At 36.8% G+C, this 16,795-nt stretch overlaps 1 protein-coding gene across 1 annotated transcript in view; it reads left to right on the top strand.

Moving 5' to 3' along the window:
* The first annotated feature begins 1,091 nt into the window (after positions 1 to 1,091).
* Positions 1,092 to 16,795, top strand: part of LOC100374392 (E3 ubiquitin-protein ligase RNF220-like) — a 44,767-nt gene continuing 29,063 nt past the window's right edge. The window contains exons 1-2 of the mRNA XM_085503299.1: positions 1,092 to 1,199; positions 1,545 to 2,127. Coding sequence (XP_085359425.1) covers positions 1,572 to 2,127 — 556 coding nt within the window. The 5' untranslated portion in view covers positions 1,092 to 1,199; positions 1,545 to 1,571. The remainder of the gene's footprint in view (positions 1,200 to 1,544; positions 2,128 to 16,795) is intronic.

A 16,795-nucleotide genomic window follows, 5' to 3' on the forward strand; every position in this document is an offset into this window, starting at 1 on the left:
TCACGTGGCCGACGTATACCCGTGTCCACTGGGAAAAGTCTCTAAACGGTTCAGTGGTTCCTCTGTGCATTTGGAATGACGGAAAGAAGGTGGTTATAGAATCGAGACTCGGCAATCTACTGATCAGTCAAATCTCAGTAATTGAAGAAATAGAAGTTTCTGACCACTTGATCAACTTGAAGTCATCGAGAGACATTTTAATTATCATCTACGAATTGTCGTCTCTAATATAACAAGAATTGTTTATCAATATTGTTTTTCTGTACTAATAGCTGTGCTATTAAAGAAACCGTCTGAATATTCATAAAAACATGGTTAAATACAATACCCTAATTCAGTAAATCAGTTACAAAATAAATAATTACATGATATTATACAAGACGTTTACAAATATGTTGGGGGAATTTGCGTATATCGTGTTTGTACCCACATCATCGAATTTATTTGCCTCAGTCAGGATAAATGAACGCAATTTAATTCGGAAATCTAATAGCATTGAGTCGTGTATTTGGAAATACGATTTTATAATTTTTAAGCTCATCGCTTATTGGACAAACCATGACCATAACTAGTGAAACAGCTTGTGTTGACCTGTGCCGCTGCAACGCGTGATGAACTGGCATTGTATAACAACATGAGATCGAGCGACACTTTTGTTTAAAGCTATTTGCTTCAGCTATGTACATGACAAGGATCTATTCAGGGTCTATTGAAGTAGGCTACGATGAAGGACACCGCGGACGACCAACCATGAAAACGAGGCTTAAATTTGCATAATCGGGGAGTCTAATCATCCTCTGATCGTTTGAAAACTGGGCTCAGACATCCGTCATTTATCAGATACATCGGCAAACTCTTTTCATAATTAACAACTTTTTCGATAAAAATGAATGTTACCGAATCATACTAAGTAATTATTCCGATTAGTTTTGGTATATTTTCTGTCGATGATCGTAGGTGTTTCGGGCACTGTGCTCCAATTTCGTCGCGGTACATGCCTCTAGTACTTCCGGGATTTGTATTGTGTTTACATCACTGACGGCCGCATATATCATGTACTTCACTCGCTGCTGAGTGCATTTCCAGTGTGAGTGCCGTGCCCTAAACAGCTGTTTCGTGCATATCCATGATCGTCGCTTCGGTACACACCAGTCTTTACAGTCGCCGTTTCCGATAATTCGCCAGATCACCCCACACAGGTTAGTTTTTTTTCGCGTTTTGGAACTCTATCAAAATTTTAGTGATTTCAAAATCTTGGACGTAAAACCAATAGCGTATTGAACGACTACCTGTTAACCGCCGATGTGATTTCGTATCTGTTCGCTACTTGCGACCTTGTTTCATACTTTAAAGTTTTCGACGCATTTTCAAATATTTTGTTCTTATTTTAAATTTATATTAAATTAAATTAAATTGATTAATATTATATCTGACATTTCTTTTTTTAATTTATAATTCTTGTGTATATTAATATTTCAATGTTATATAGTTGCTTATATTGATAATTTAAGAGTTATTCTTTCATAATTTTTTTTTTTTTGCAGATATTGTGGGTCTTATATAAAATAAAGATGGAAAATTCTACATTTTTATCACAGCATCTTGGTACACCCAGTTTGATGGTGCTAGCGTCAACTGCCGAAGCTGCCAGAGACTCTGGCCATCCACCTTTTCCTGGTCATCTCCAAGGTTTGGATAAGGATCATTTTCCAGGAATCCATGCGCTTTTCCAGAGGCAAAATAATCCAGATTTATTTTCGCATAGGGATTTCCCCCACCATCTCCTGCCCATGCATCCACAATTTCGACACACCTTGGAAGCTGCTCGTTTTTTCAGTACTACTGGCAGTGGGGCTTTCCGTCGTTTTAACAGCGAGGATAGAGAAAACTCGTATCATTCGGCATTCGTTCCAACCAAGCGACTGAAACCCTCCTCAACCGAACATGAGCTGACTTCTCACTCAACTGGAAAAGATTTTCCTTTTTCAAGTTCATTCGACAAAGATCATGACAGTCACAGACATTCACCATCAGAAGTGAAAAAGAGTGAGGGTCAGATTTCCGTGAGCACATACGAAGGGGACTCAACCGACCAATCCAGTCCAGACGATTGCCAGAGTGCGACAGGTATGTACTCTTCTTGTATAGTGAATAATGACTTAATTACGAAAAATGTCACAAACTTCTAAGGAAATTATACAAGAAAAGGACAATGTCCAAGTCTAAGTAAATCAGGTTGTTTCCATTGTTAGAAATGTTGTACGCCTTCCTGCAGTTGCTGCAACCTGGCTTAAAATCACTGGAATGAAACCAAATGCAGGAAACTGTTTGTTTTTGATAGGAAACGTTTAGTGCAGCCTAAAAAGCAGTTCTGATTTCCCCCTCAACAAACTCTCTCATTTTAAGTACCCATTTGCCTTCCAGTTATTGTTAAAAGAAAATTGCGAAAAAACAATTTAATTGGTGATGATTTTGTAAGTAACATAGCCAAGTTGGAGCCATTTCAGCAGACGTTTTTCCTGTCCTCGCAGAACCCCGTCCGTATATGTTAAAGTGATCAATTGCTTCTCCATGCTTCGTTTATTTCCTTACAAAATATTTTATTCATTCATTGCGCTGCGAATGAGGTTTCACTGTGCAGTCACCATGCAAAGGGGCATTGCTGTTACAACAATACTATCTGTTTGCTATATTGATTTGTTTCATTCTTTTTTTTTTTTTTAAATAATGTTTTTTCGATCTGTGAAGTAATATGAATATACACCAGTGTATTGTAGTGATGTCTCTCTTTTTGTAGCTCAGAAAGAATGAAACCTGAAAAAAAAAAATACCAGTTTAATATTTAATTCCTAATCTAATTTACATTTCGGTAATTTCCATCTAAAAATCAACTAGCGTATCAAAACACGAGGAGTTTAATTTCCACTGTACTAGACTGTAATTTTGATGAAGCGCGTGGAACAAAAGGCTGCCCTGAGCCAAGTCATGTCGAGTTTATTCTGTGCATTTCAACAGAGTCGAGAAAAGTAAATTTGATTTACTGCAGGTCCTAATGACAATTAAGCCACGATTGCAAATTTAGCTCTACACTGATACCGATAACACACGTTTTGTGTTCATTGTCGACTCATGATTGAACTCGGAAGGATCATTAAAAATCTGACTGCGCAACGTGAAGAATATCAAACCTTAAGTAAAAACAGTATTGAGAGTAAAAACTAGTCGATTACATGGAATCAGCTCGCGATTCGCAATTCCCTGAAGTGATGCCGAGAATAAAAATTGAGAAGCATTGGGCGTGGGGGAGTGTAATCGTAATAATGCGTGTATACTTGCTTGGATTAAACTAATTCCGTTTAATAATAACAAAGCTTACATGCTGAATAGTTTACCCTAGCTGCTGGCTCTCGGGAGAATTTAAACCATTTTTTTTCTCAATACAAAATCAGTCGGTGTCTGTGTCCAGTGAATTCGTACCCGTTTCAATTAACCCGTCCGTCTATCACAAACTCATTACTGTTTGCTCAAGAAAATTGAAAGCGGCATGTATTAGAATATTCCGGCCATTACTTCGCCGTATATGACATTTAATATTCATGGTATTCAGCTCGGTTGATGACAGTAATTTTCACTTCGCAACTTTATGATGTTAACGAGCTCTGCCAAAATGATGGACTTCAAAATAATGTTTTAGCTATCACGAATATTTCCTCGATAACTAGGGGTGACGGCTCAATGCAGCAGTTTCTGTTGTAGCCGCCCCGCTTTGTGATAGTTAATCTGTGAGCATTCAAAAGATATGCCTCCGAATGGACATATTTTGTGAGTATAACTCATTACCTAGGTAACTCTGAGTATAATGTAATTATTATCAATAATCTAATATTGCTGACAGCACTGAGATTTCACTTTGACGTTGTCGTATTAATGTTGAAATTAAAGATGAAATGACTATTCAAGTTTTGTGTTTTGTGATACTGTGCTATGTAAACGTGCTATTGTCCTCGTTCTCAAATGTACCAGGCTTTGTACTATCTGCAACATCTCTTTCAAGTGTAGGATTGTTTTAAACTTGCTTGAATGTTTTTTTTTGTTTTTTTTTTAATCCGTTTGTAACTATATTATTTCGCCATTTGACAGTCTGGAAATTAGACTTGTATATTGTTAAATCAACATTTAAAAGATTTCATTTTTAGTAAAATTAAATTAATTACACAAGAAATTTAAGATAGTCACAATGTAAGAACGGAGGATCAGATAAAAAACAGTTCGTTTATTCTTCATATTTGGGGAATGTGATGCATTTGAAAATAAAATTTAGCATTTGAAAACAGTCTATTTGATCATGTACCTTTCATTTGTATCATTACAAATATTTAAACCAGTGTATAGGCCGCAGTAATTACATTAAAAAAAAGAACCTCAGGGCTTGCAAAGTTGATATTTGTAACGGTCATTATCAGATTGGCCATTCAACTTCAAGGTTGAGTTATCCGATGTCTGTCAGGGGCTACATTTTTTTTTATTTGTCTGACATATATCATATGATGTTAAACTTTACAAGTTCTAGTGTTTACTGACAGTATACTTATCTGTATCTTTTGTTAAACCTGTTCCTAACGTACCATCGTGATAAGATGAACTTTATTAATACAGTTGAAGGCCTTAGTTCACTTGCTTTAAAGTCTAATTTTTAAAACTACAATGTAACTACAAAATCCTCTTTTTCATATCTATATTACTTCCCAATAGTTGTGGAATTTTTAGTTTATACCTTGTTGCTTAATTTATTTTTTCAAGTTCATCATAAAGTCAAAATTTTTTTTTTTTTTATCTGTTAAAATATTTTGATTACTGTCAAAAAAATCAATAAAGTTGTCAGAGTCTATGTATTAGATGTTACTGTGGTAACAGTGACATGCGTAACTAGTCTGAAAACCTGGAAATTGTAAATGCAAAGTTCCTTGTTTAAAATGCTTAATTGGTTGGGATGAATTTTGTGTGGGCTGGATAACTCCAATGTTAATTTGCTCAAAAGAATTTAAACAAATTATATTGAACTTTAAAAAAAAAAAAAAAATTTCCACTCACTCATTTTTATTTGTTTTTTAAGGTATTTAGCAACAAAAACTTGTAACATGTCTGTGCATGCATGTGTATCTTGGGTACGTCCAAACGTTCGGCTCAGTAGTTACGGGTGACTAAAAAAGACAAGTGGCTTACTCTTGAATTGAACAACCGCTCCACTTCAGAATCAAATAAACTTTTGTTGTTTTTATTATAGGGTTGTAGTGTGACTAACTGTGAGTTGTTTATGGTAGTCTTTTCGTTGCTATATAAAGTTAAGACTGTTTTTTTTTTATCACATGCACTAAAATCATCCACTCCACGGTAAAATGATAGGTACCGTCTTAATAGCCGACCAAAATCCTTAATAGCCGACTTAATAGCTCAGCTTTGGGATTAAAAACATTTCAAAGCATTTCTTATTTTTCTTAAAAATGTATTTATATAAATATATATTAAAAATATGTAATATCTACAGTTTAAAGTTGAAGAGGAGGGTAATTTATATTTGTTGCTTTATGTTTTACACATGAGAGGCATGGTATTGTTGAAATTAAAAAATGCAATGAAAATACAATTAATTTTGTGTGTAATACAGTGTCAATTAAGCCACGAGAGGTATTTTAACAACAACTTTATTTAGCCAATACTGCTAGCTCCTTCTTTATTCATAACTGTTACAGCGGTGTCTAATGTGTCCCCCGGGAAATGACATAGCTGAGAAACCACTGGCTACAAATCACTGCGTTGTGCACCCGGTCGGTCATCCGTTTTGTTCCGTTCTTCAGATGGCGGCAATTTTGTATGATACCCCTATAAGTGGAAGTCCATAAATACGAGATTTGGCGTGCCGAGCCTCTTGACATGTTGTCAGCTCTCAAACACCGAGACAGTAGTTAGGCATTTCTGGTCGCCGCCACCGTCGCCGAATCTGTGTGTTCATATAGGTCTAGCTGCCACATCGATCATGAAGTAGACAACTTAACAGTTAATGTACATTCTTGGTTGCATTTCTCAGTAAATTATTTCTCGTCTGTCAACGGAATAATAAAGACTGGCAAAGTGAAAATTTAGGTGTAAGTCAAAAGAGCTAAGGTCGTTTGCCTATAAGTGGGGTGTACTTGAGATGGGCGGATTGTTGTTGGTAACTGGAGCATGTGTGTTTCGAGATCACGTAAAAGATACTTTGGCACATCTATCACGATGTACCTCTCATAGTACCTACACTGAAGCAGGACCACCGTAATCATCGATAGCAACTCATTGGGTCACCGTTGTCATGGTGATTTTTTTTTACCTCAGTGAAACACTGAATCTAGGTGCCAAGAACGTGATAATTACGTCTGCTAGCTAATTAAACAGCTGTCGCAACTGAGCCTGCCAAGTCAAATTAGTTGGAAATAATTTTTCGAACTCTAGGTAGTAGGCAGATGGCAAGTGTTAAAAGTGCGTCACCCGTTATATACAAACCATCCCGGCGTTTTATGTAAATGTCATAACTACCGTTGTACTAAGTACCTACACGTTACTTTCAAAGCTTTTCTTTATAAAGCTTACGACATCATTGTATTATTTTTAAGGCAAACATAGTATAGTTCGGTGCATTATGTTATGTCATTTTTATCCCCAATAATTATGTTGAGTTTAACTCCACCGATATCTGTGGGGGCCACATGTCGCTTTCAGTGATTTTTGAAAGCGTGAAGTTTAAAAAAAAAACAGCCAGCTTTCAACTCTCTATATGTTACATTCAACTTGTTAAATATCTGTTAAACTTTCTTGTTAAAACAATTGATTCTAATTTTAATAAATCAATTGTAGTTGGGAGGGGTGGGGGGGTGGGGGGGGGGGCTGGGTTGAGTTATACATATGGGCGTAGATTTTGTTATCAATTGATAATGGCCATGTCTGATGTGAAATCGTATTGTTATCAACTGCGAATACTTAAACAATTGTTGAATTTTTTTTTTTTACTTGTATATACTTACTTGCGATGAAAAAAAACTGTTTTCTAATATGCTACAAAGATCAAATACTCTTTTAAAGTAGATTTTCAAATTGCGAAGTCGTTTATGTATAGTAACATAAAAGATTTTTAACCTGCCTTCTGGGAGTGCTAGTCAACGACAGCAAGTTAATTCATTTGAAATTTCACATAAACTGGCTGGATATTATTCACACTTGAAAATAATGCAGACTGCGTCTGCAGTCCACTAAATTAACATTTAAATAGTGTCAGATGGTTTCTACTTGATCTAGTATGGTTCAATTCATGGATTTTATTTTCACACCTCGGGCCATGTGAATTTGACAGTCCTTCACTGAGTGTAATGTTAATTGAAGCCATCACTCTTTACAACTGATGAATGTCAGCTTATCCCCTTCAGCCAGATTTCAAGAAAACTCAAGGGGGGGGGAGACCATATGAGGTATTTTGGTGAGTGACGATTTTTCAAAGTATGTAGTATGTACGTGCGTGCATGCTGCAGTATTCTGTTTCTCCTGTGAAATGGTTTGATCCGATGTAATCAGGATTTCGTTACAAATTAGGTGATCATTTTGTTGTTACAGTAACAGTTGTATATCAATGCTGGGTTTTCGGTTGAAATTCGGAATGGTCGGGGACTGAAATTCAAAATTTATTAAATTGATTATTAAAAATTGGCAATTAATGAATTCATTGGCTTTGTAGTAAAAAAAAAAATATCACCTGTTTATTTGCCGTACCTATCAGTTTCTTTAAGAAATATTGCATACAAATTGCATTTTTTTTTTGTTCACTTGAGATACAGCATAAAACTCTCTGATGTACCAGACACTCTGGGAAGCATTCTCCCTGCAGACATTCCTACCTTCAAATCAAATGGTTCATTCTTCAATAATAATATTTCAATTTTCGTTTATTGCCCACTTTATTTTCAGTTTTACATGAACGAAAAAAAAAAAAAAAATGAAACAGATGTGATGGTGAAGAAATGGCCTTTAAAGCGCGATTTGTTTTATTCCTTTTAGCCCCGACCGCTGGCCAGCATAAAACAGCATTAATTACGGAGCGAAAATAAATGAGATCGCACCTCAGTGTGTAAATTAGCCAATTTCAGCCACAAAACATTTGTCACCTCGTCTTTATTGAGTCTTATATCTTTCCAAGCATGGCTTGTAATTAGCCGCCGACCGCCGTTCATGCTTGCCTTCCCCCACAGCTACTATTCACTCAATTTTTTCTGCTGAGATTTTATTGTTTAATTGTAAATGATGAATTAAGTGGTGCAACCGCTGTGATTATTCTTCCTAATTGTGAACAACGCTACGATATAATGATGCATGATATTTATGTGTAGCGGCCGTATTCAGAGCTTATCCCGCATCAGCGTCATGCACTTAGAAAAGATATCAATCGAGGAATGACAGCGACTTTATTTCGGTTTGGAAGCATACAATATTTCCAAGCACCATTTTAGCAATAGGATTCTTCCCTCTAACTTGACTCCTTTTTGGAATAAAAAAAACGTGTAACATTTTGTCTTTAAGTTTAGTTGCGTGGAGCATTGTGTCAAAATATTGACGTTAAGCATTACAAAATGATATTAAAATTATTGATGAAAACATTTGATTTGAACACACAAATATTTAAACCCTAACCAGAACTGTGACAGACATTTTATTATTATTGTTGTATTGAAATAATTTAGCACACGACTTCCCTGTGATTCACAACAAATCTAATCTAAAGTTGGATTGTTGAAATTGTCCTTATCGTCTATGCAAATTATCCATGAACATTTCAAACATGAATCACATTCTATGGTTACGTCAGTTCTATTTTTAGTAAAATTTTGACAAAGACTGAAAATTTGAAATGTAATATTGTAAAATGCTTTAATTTTACCTGAAAACAACACACGTTATTTGTAGAATTGTACATTTCATTGGGGTATTTAATTTAAATAAATATAACTGTTTTACAATACATACCAACAATTTTTGTGCCACATTTTTGTATTTTTTAAATAATTTTTGGAAATTTTGCCCAATAGGACATTTATTTGGCTCTTGATCAAAAATTATAAAAAAATATCAAAAAAAAAACAAACTATTTTATAAAAGGTCAGAAAAGTCAGTGTACCGTGATTCATCAATATTTTCATTACAAAGAAAAAAATGAAACTCTTTTCTCAATTCCCACGAGCTTTATTCTTTTATTTCCTTCCATTTCCATTTCTTCGGAAGTACCAGTTAAGGTTTAATTTTGAAACCTGATTTTTATTTGAATCTACCGACGCTTTCATTTTCTCAACATTTTTTCAGACAACATCTAATAAATTGAGATAAAAAATTCATTATAATAAAGTTGTCGAAATCAACCATTAATCTGTAATTATTATCTATTTTTGATCATCTTCTAGATAAATGTTCATGGCTAAATGAAATTGATGAAAGCTTTGAAATATGATTCAACCCGCCATGAATAATCTTACATAGATGCCTTGGATTGGTGTTCGACTATTGTCGATTCATTCTGTTATTTTCTGTACACAGTAATTTTGCCTCTGCTTTCACAGACTATAGTTTTTAATAATCCCCTCCCCCCATCTAATTTTTTTTAAAGTGTTTGAAGTGGTAGAGTTGAATTTTATTTGCCAGTTTTGCTATTACCCTGCAATCAATTCTGAAAAAAAAAATGATTCAAGCAAGTGTTGATACGTCAGATTGCCTTGAAATTTAACTCTGTGAAACCAGACCATACCTGACTGCACAGACTGCATGTACATTGCAGGCTGAATGTCTACAGGTTTTCATGCTGGCTCCTGTTAAACATGATAAATAACAGACCAGGTGTCTAACACTTGTCTGTACAGAGTTACTTCAAAACTACAACGTATTGTTAAACCTGTTTAAACTCATGCTTGCGGCAGTGCAACTGCATCAAAATGTCTGCCTTGGTACGACAGTAATGCAACAGTAGCACGTTCTGTGATTGTTGTGCAGATTTAGGTACTTGGCCTTGACAAAAACAGTGCCCCCCCCCAAAAAAAAAAGAAGAAAAGAAATTAAAGAGCAGTGAAGCGAGTCTTTTTGTCTAAAAAAAAACACAAATAATGAAGTCTGCCTCTGAAGATAGATAGGTATAATTTTACTTGTTTCGCTCGCCATTGATGTAGTCAATTTCAGTTACTTTGCGACACCAGTAATTAACTTGGCACCCAGACAGTGTGTCTTTTAACTCCTGCCCAGCAGTCTGTAAATTGATTGAGACGGAGAGACTCGGAGAGCCGAGAGACAGAGTAAGTCGGCTGCTAGGTAGAACTTTAGATTGACAAATTGGGCAAACAACAAAAGGAGGCTGCGTAACTGGCCATAAAGGCGAGTAGTGGAGCCAGCCAACTTTTAGTGTCTCCCGCAATTTACCTTGAAAACAGTTATCAACTACAATTATGTTATCCAATAACAAGTACTTGAGGGGTCGACCAGAAAAACTTTCTAAGAATTTGGGTGGGGGGATTGGGGGGAGGGTGATTTAGTGATTAATGAATGCTGGAAAGTTGTACAAAGTTTGAATACTATGAGTGAAATCTGACGGATATACTGTAAATTATTTATTAACCGTAGACTACTACGTGTAACCGACACACTACTCTTGTTTGGTCAGCCCTGCATTCCCAGTCGGGCAGTGGCCATACTTCGTACACACTTAGGTTTACGAGTTTATATTTAGCGTTGGACAGTTACTAGCTCGCCTCCCACTGAACAGGTTTCAGACAGACGCAAGACCTTGAATTTACAGCATTCAGTGAAAACTTAAAAAAAAAAAGCACATTGTATGTGGTCAAATTTATATACAGGTTATTGGTATCTGATAAATATTTGTGAATTTGGAGACCAAAGTTCTTGTTTCATGAACAGAAAAAAACATTATATCAGTAAATGGTACTAAAATAAGGTTTGGTGCCAGTATAATTGGCGACGAAACTTATCACTGAAGTAAATTACCTCTACTCGAGAGAAGGAGTGTCTTTTGACAGAAACAAATAGACCATATGTGTACTTCATACCTGAATGTTACCTCCCTGGTCCAAAGTAACATACTCTTAGTATGTTGTCATATTGACAACTGGTGTTTGGGTGCTATCAGCAATTATATGAACTCGCAGTAAGACTGTTTATCAGTCTATTTTAAAATATTGATATTAAGGGGCCGACCATTATAAAACTCCTGGATGGTAGATGGTAGAATTACTGAATAAATTGTTTTTTCTTTGTCTTTTCTTTCAGTTTTGAGGTATATTTTTTTTTTCCAGGATAATGTTGTTTTTTTTATTAAATTGGGTTTCAGGAATAACTGTATAATTTTTGCCAATTTATTCTGTGTATAGATTTCAAATTTAACACCCGGAATATTCAATGGTCAGTCCTTTTTTCCTTCATTAAGATTCGTTTCTGGTCTTGATTTTCCATAAAAAATTGTGCGGTTATTCAATTTCTTTTTTATTTTCATTTTTACAACTGTTTAAACCGATGTGCATACTGACCACCAATCAATGAGGTATCAGTGGTAAAAATTTTGTTTTTTCAAAAAACTTCTGTTGCTTTGAGATACAAAACCTGATTATCCAAATTTCTAGCAACACTGACGTTTGATAATACAGTCCTAATACATGGAAATTGATATTTGAGTTCAATTGTGCATAAAATTGGTTTAATAGAAGATGTAATTTTCCATTATAATATTTAGTGTTCCTTTGGTTAAAACTACCAATTCAGTCCTAGCTAATAATATTGGCAACTTGTTGGCAAACACAGATGAACTCAGAAATAACATTTAACATTGGACATTGAACTGACATGGAAGTTTTCCATAAATAACCATTCCCTGTAAGTGATCTAAAGAAACCCCTTGGTGCCGCAAATTATGTTGCATCCGAGTATATGATTGTAACCAAGACATGCAACGTTTCACACTTTTTAAAATATTTTTCTATAATTTCCTTTTTCTTTCCTGTTATGGAATCATAACTTGTATCTAAAATTTCAAAAAAAGCAATTAGAATTTGCAATCATTAATTTTCATACGTTTGAAATATTGGGCCATGAACAATTTTTTTTTTTTTTCAGACTTACATGAGTTATACTTATGATACACCTACATACTGCATACACTTCACCCCCCCCATGTCTAATAATTATAACCATTACTACTAGTTACCCCAACCCCCCCTTCCCTGCCTGTCACACAATTGTCAAATCAACGTTTTTATTTACATTAGGATTTTGAATTATTGAACACGAGGTAACATTTTAATAATTCTCCTTAACTTGCAATTACCATCCATATGCCCAGCATTCCGTAAATTTTACTATCGCTACTATAAAATACAATTTTAGTGTTTTCAGGGTTTTATTTATGAATCTGCATCTGTTAAAAAGTGATATTTATGCGTGTATCATTTTTAAAAAACGTGTCTATATTTCTTTTCAATTATTATGTAAGACTCGTTATAAAAACGACTGCTATTATTGTAAGTATGTTTTAAATTTATGCGCTAAACAGTGACGTTTTTACAGAGTGGTACATAATGCACTAGCCGTGCCTGTAACCAACTACTGTCAAATTCTTTATTTTTGCTGGAATTAATTTTCGTTTAAAAGACTTTTCAGGTGCTTCGTATGAAAGTCAATTTCACTGACAATTGTTGAATTGAAAATATTGAAAAAAAATGTATATTCGCTGGATTTTATTTTCTTCTGTGGAAATAGCAAAATTAATTCCAACCGAAAAATAAAATATTTTACAGTATTAGGCAGCATGACTTCCATATTGAAAATGTTTAACCTTTGACCTTTGATTGTCATATTCATTCTCACCACAATTGTGGTGCAACTTTTGTAATCTCTTACCAAATGGACATAATTTTCCATTGCTAAAGGATTTTGACTAAAAATCAGAAATTGTCTGGTACATTGCATGGCTACACTACACAAACCATTGGGTATTGTCTGGTACATTGCATGGCTACACTACACAAACCATTGGGTATTGTGTGGTACATTGCATGGCTACACTACACAAACCATTGGGTATTGTCTTGTACATTGCATGGCTACACTACACAAACCATTGGGTATTGTGTGGTACATTGCATGGCTACACTACACAAACCATTGGGTATTGTCTGGAACATTGCATGGCTACACTACACAAACCATTGGGTATTGTGTGGTACATTGCATGGCTACACTACACAAATCATTGGGTATTGTCTGGTACATTGCATGGCTACACTACACAAACCGTTGGGTATTGTGTGGTACATTGCATGGCTACGCTACACAAACCATTGGGTATTGTGTGGTACATTGCATGGCTACACTACACAAACCATTGGGTATTGTGTGGTACATTGCATGGCTACACTACACAAACCATTGGGTATTGTCTGGAACATTGCATGGCTACACTACACAAACCATTGGGTATTGTGTGGTACATTGCATGGCTACACTACACAAACCATTGGGTATTGTCTGGAACATTGCATGGCTACACTACACAAACCATTGGGTATTGTGTGGTACATTGCATGGCTACACTACACAAATCATTGGGTATTGTCTGGAACATTGCATGGCTACACTACACAAACCATTGGGTATTGTGTGGTACATTGCATGGCTACACTACACAAATCATTGGGTATTGTCTGGTACATTGCATGGCTACACTACACAAACCGTTGGGTATTGTGTGGTACATTGCATGGCTACGCTACACAAACCATTGGGTATTGTGTGGTACATTGCATGGCTACACTACACAAACCATTGGGTATTGTGTGGTACATTGCATGGCTACACTACACAAACCATTGGGTATTGTCTTGTACATTGCATGGCTACACTACACAAACCGTTGTGTATTGCCTGGTACATTGCATGGCTACACTACACAAACCGTTGTGTATTGCCTGGTACATTGCATGGCTACACTACACAAACCATTGGGTATTGTCTGGTACATTGCATGGCTACACTACACAAACCATTGGGTATTGTCTGGTACATTGCATGGCTACACTACACAAACCATTGGGTATTGTCTTGTACATTGCATGGCTACACTACACAAACCATTGGGTATTGTCTGGTACATTGCATGGCTACACTACACAAACCATTGGGTATTGTCTGGTACATTGCATGGCTACACTACACAAACCATTGGGTATTGTCAGGTACATTGCATGGCTACACTACACAAACCATTGGGGATTGCCTGGTACATTGCATGGCTACACTACACAACCCATTGGGGATTGTCAGGTACATTGCATGGCTACACTACACAACCCATTGGGGATTGTCAGGTACATTGCATGGCTACACTACACAAACCATTGGGTATTGTCTGGTACATTGCATGGCTACACTACACAAACCATTGGGTATTGTCTTGTACATTGCATGGCTACACTACACAAACCATTGGGTATTGTCTGGTACATTGCATGGCTACACTACACAAACCATTGTGTATTGTCTGGTACATTGCATGGCTACACTACACAAACCGTTGGGTATTGTCTGGTACATTGCATGGCTACACTACACAAACCATTGGGTATTGTCTTGTACATTGCATGGCTACACTACACAAACCATTGGGTATTGTCTGGTACATTGCATGGCTACACTACACAAACCATTGTGTATTGTCTGGTACATTGCATGGCTACACTACACAAACCATTGGGTATTGTCTGGTACATTGCATGGCTACACTACACAAACCATTGGGTATTGTCTTGTACATTGCATGGCTACACTACACAAACCATTGGGTATTGTCTGGTACATTGCATGGCTACACTACACAAACCATTGGGTATTGTCTGGTGCATTGCATGGCTACACTACACAAACCATTGGATATTGTCTGGTACATTGCATGGCTGCACTACACAAACCATTGGGTATTGCCTGGTACATTGCATGGCTACACTGCACAAACCATTGGGTATTGTCTGGTACATTGCATGGCTACACTACACAAACCATTGGGTATTGTCTTGTACATTGCATGGCTACACTACACAAACCATAGGGGATTGTCAGGTACATTGCATGGCCACACTGCACAAACCATTGGGTATTGTCTGGTACATTGCATGGCTACACTGCACAAACCATTGGGTATTGTCTGGTACATTGCATGGCTACACTACACAAACCATAGGGGATTGTCTGGTACATTGCATGGCTACACTACACAAACCATTGGGTATTGTCTGGTACATTGCATGGCTACACTACACAAACCATTGGGTATTGTCTGGTACATTGCATGGCTACACTGCACAAACCATTGGATATTGTCTGGTACATTGCATGGCTACACTACACAAACCATTGGGTATTGCCTGGTACATTGCATGGCTACACTACACAAACCATTGGATATTGTCTGGTACATTGCATGGCTACACTGCACAAACCATTGGGTATTGTCTGGTACATTGCATGGCTACACTACACAAACCATTGGATATTGTCTGGTACATTGCATGGCTACACTACACAAACCATAGGGGATTGTCAGGTACATTGCATGGCTACACTGCACAAACCATTGGGTATTGTCTGGTACATTGCATGGCTACACTGCACAAACCATTGGGTATTGTCTGGTACATTGCATGGCTACACTACACAAACCATTGGGTATTGTCTGGTACATTGCATGGCTACACTGCACAAACCATTGGGTATTGCCTGGTACATTGCATGGCTACACTACACAAACCATTGGGTATTGCCTTGTACATTGCATGGCTACACTACACAAACCATTGGGTATTGTCTGGTACATTGCATGGCTACACTACACAAACCATTGGGTATTGCCTGGTACATTGCATGGCTACACTACACAAACCATTGGATATTGTCTGGTACATTGCATGGCTACACTGCACAAACCATTGGGTATTGTCTGGTACATTGCATGGCTACACTACACAAACCATTGGATATTGTCTGGTACATTGCATGGCTACACTGCACAAACCATTGGGTATTGTCTGGTACATTGCATGGCTACACTACACAAACCATTGGGTATTGTCTGGTACATTGCATGGCTACACTACACAAACCATTGGGTATTGTCTGGTACATTGCATGGCTACACTACACAAACCATTGGGTATTGTCTGGTACATTGCATGGCTACACTGCACAAACCATTGGATATTGTCTGGTACATTGCATGGCTACACTACACAAACCATTGGGTATTGCCTGGTACATTGCATGGCTACACTACACAAACCATTGGATATTGTCTGGTACATTGCATGGCTACACTGCACAAACCATTGGGTATTGTCTGGTACATTGCATGGCTACACTACACAAACCATTGGATATTGTCTGGTACATTGCATGGCTACACTGCACAAACCATTGGGTATTGTCTGGTACATTGCATGGCTACACTACACAACCCATTGGGTATTGTCTGGTACATTGCATGGCTACACTACACAAACCATTGGGTATTGTCTGGTACATTGCATGGCTACACTACACAAACCATTGGGAATTGTCTGGTACATTGCATGGCTACACTACACAAACCATTGGGTATTGTCTGGTACATTGCATGGCTACACTACACAAACCATTGGGTATTGTCTGGTACATTGCATGGCTACACTACACAAACCATTGG

Source organism: Saccoglossus kowalevskii, chromosome 9, assembly GCF_978046115.1.
Source record: "Saccoglossus kowalevskii chromosome 9, keSacKowa6.1, whole genome shotgun sequence".
In the NCBI taxonomy this organism is placed as follows: domain Eukaryota; kingdom Metazoa; phylum Hemichordata; class Enteropneusta; family Harrimaniidae; genus Saccoglossus; species Saccoglossus kowalevskii.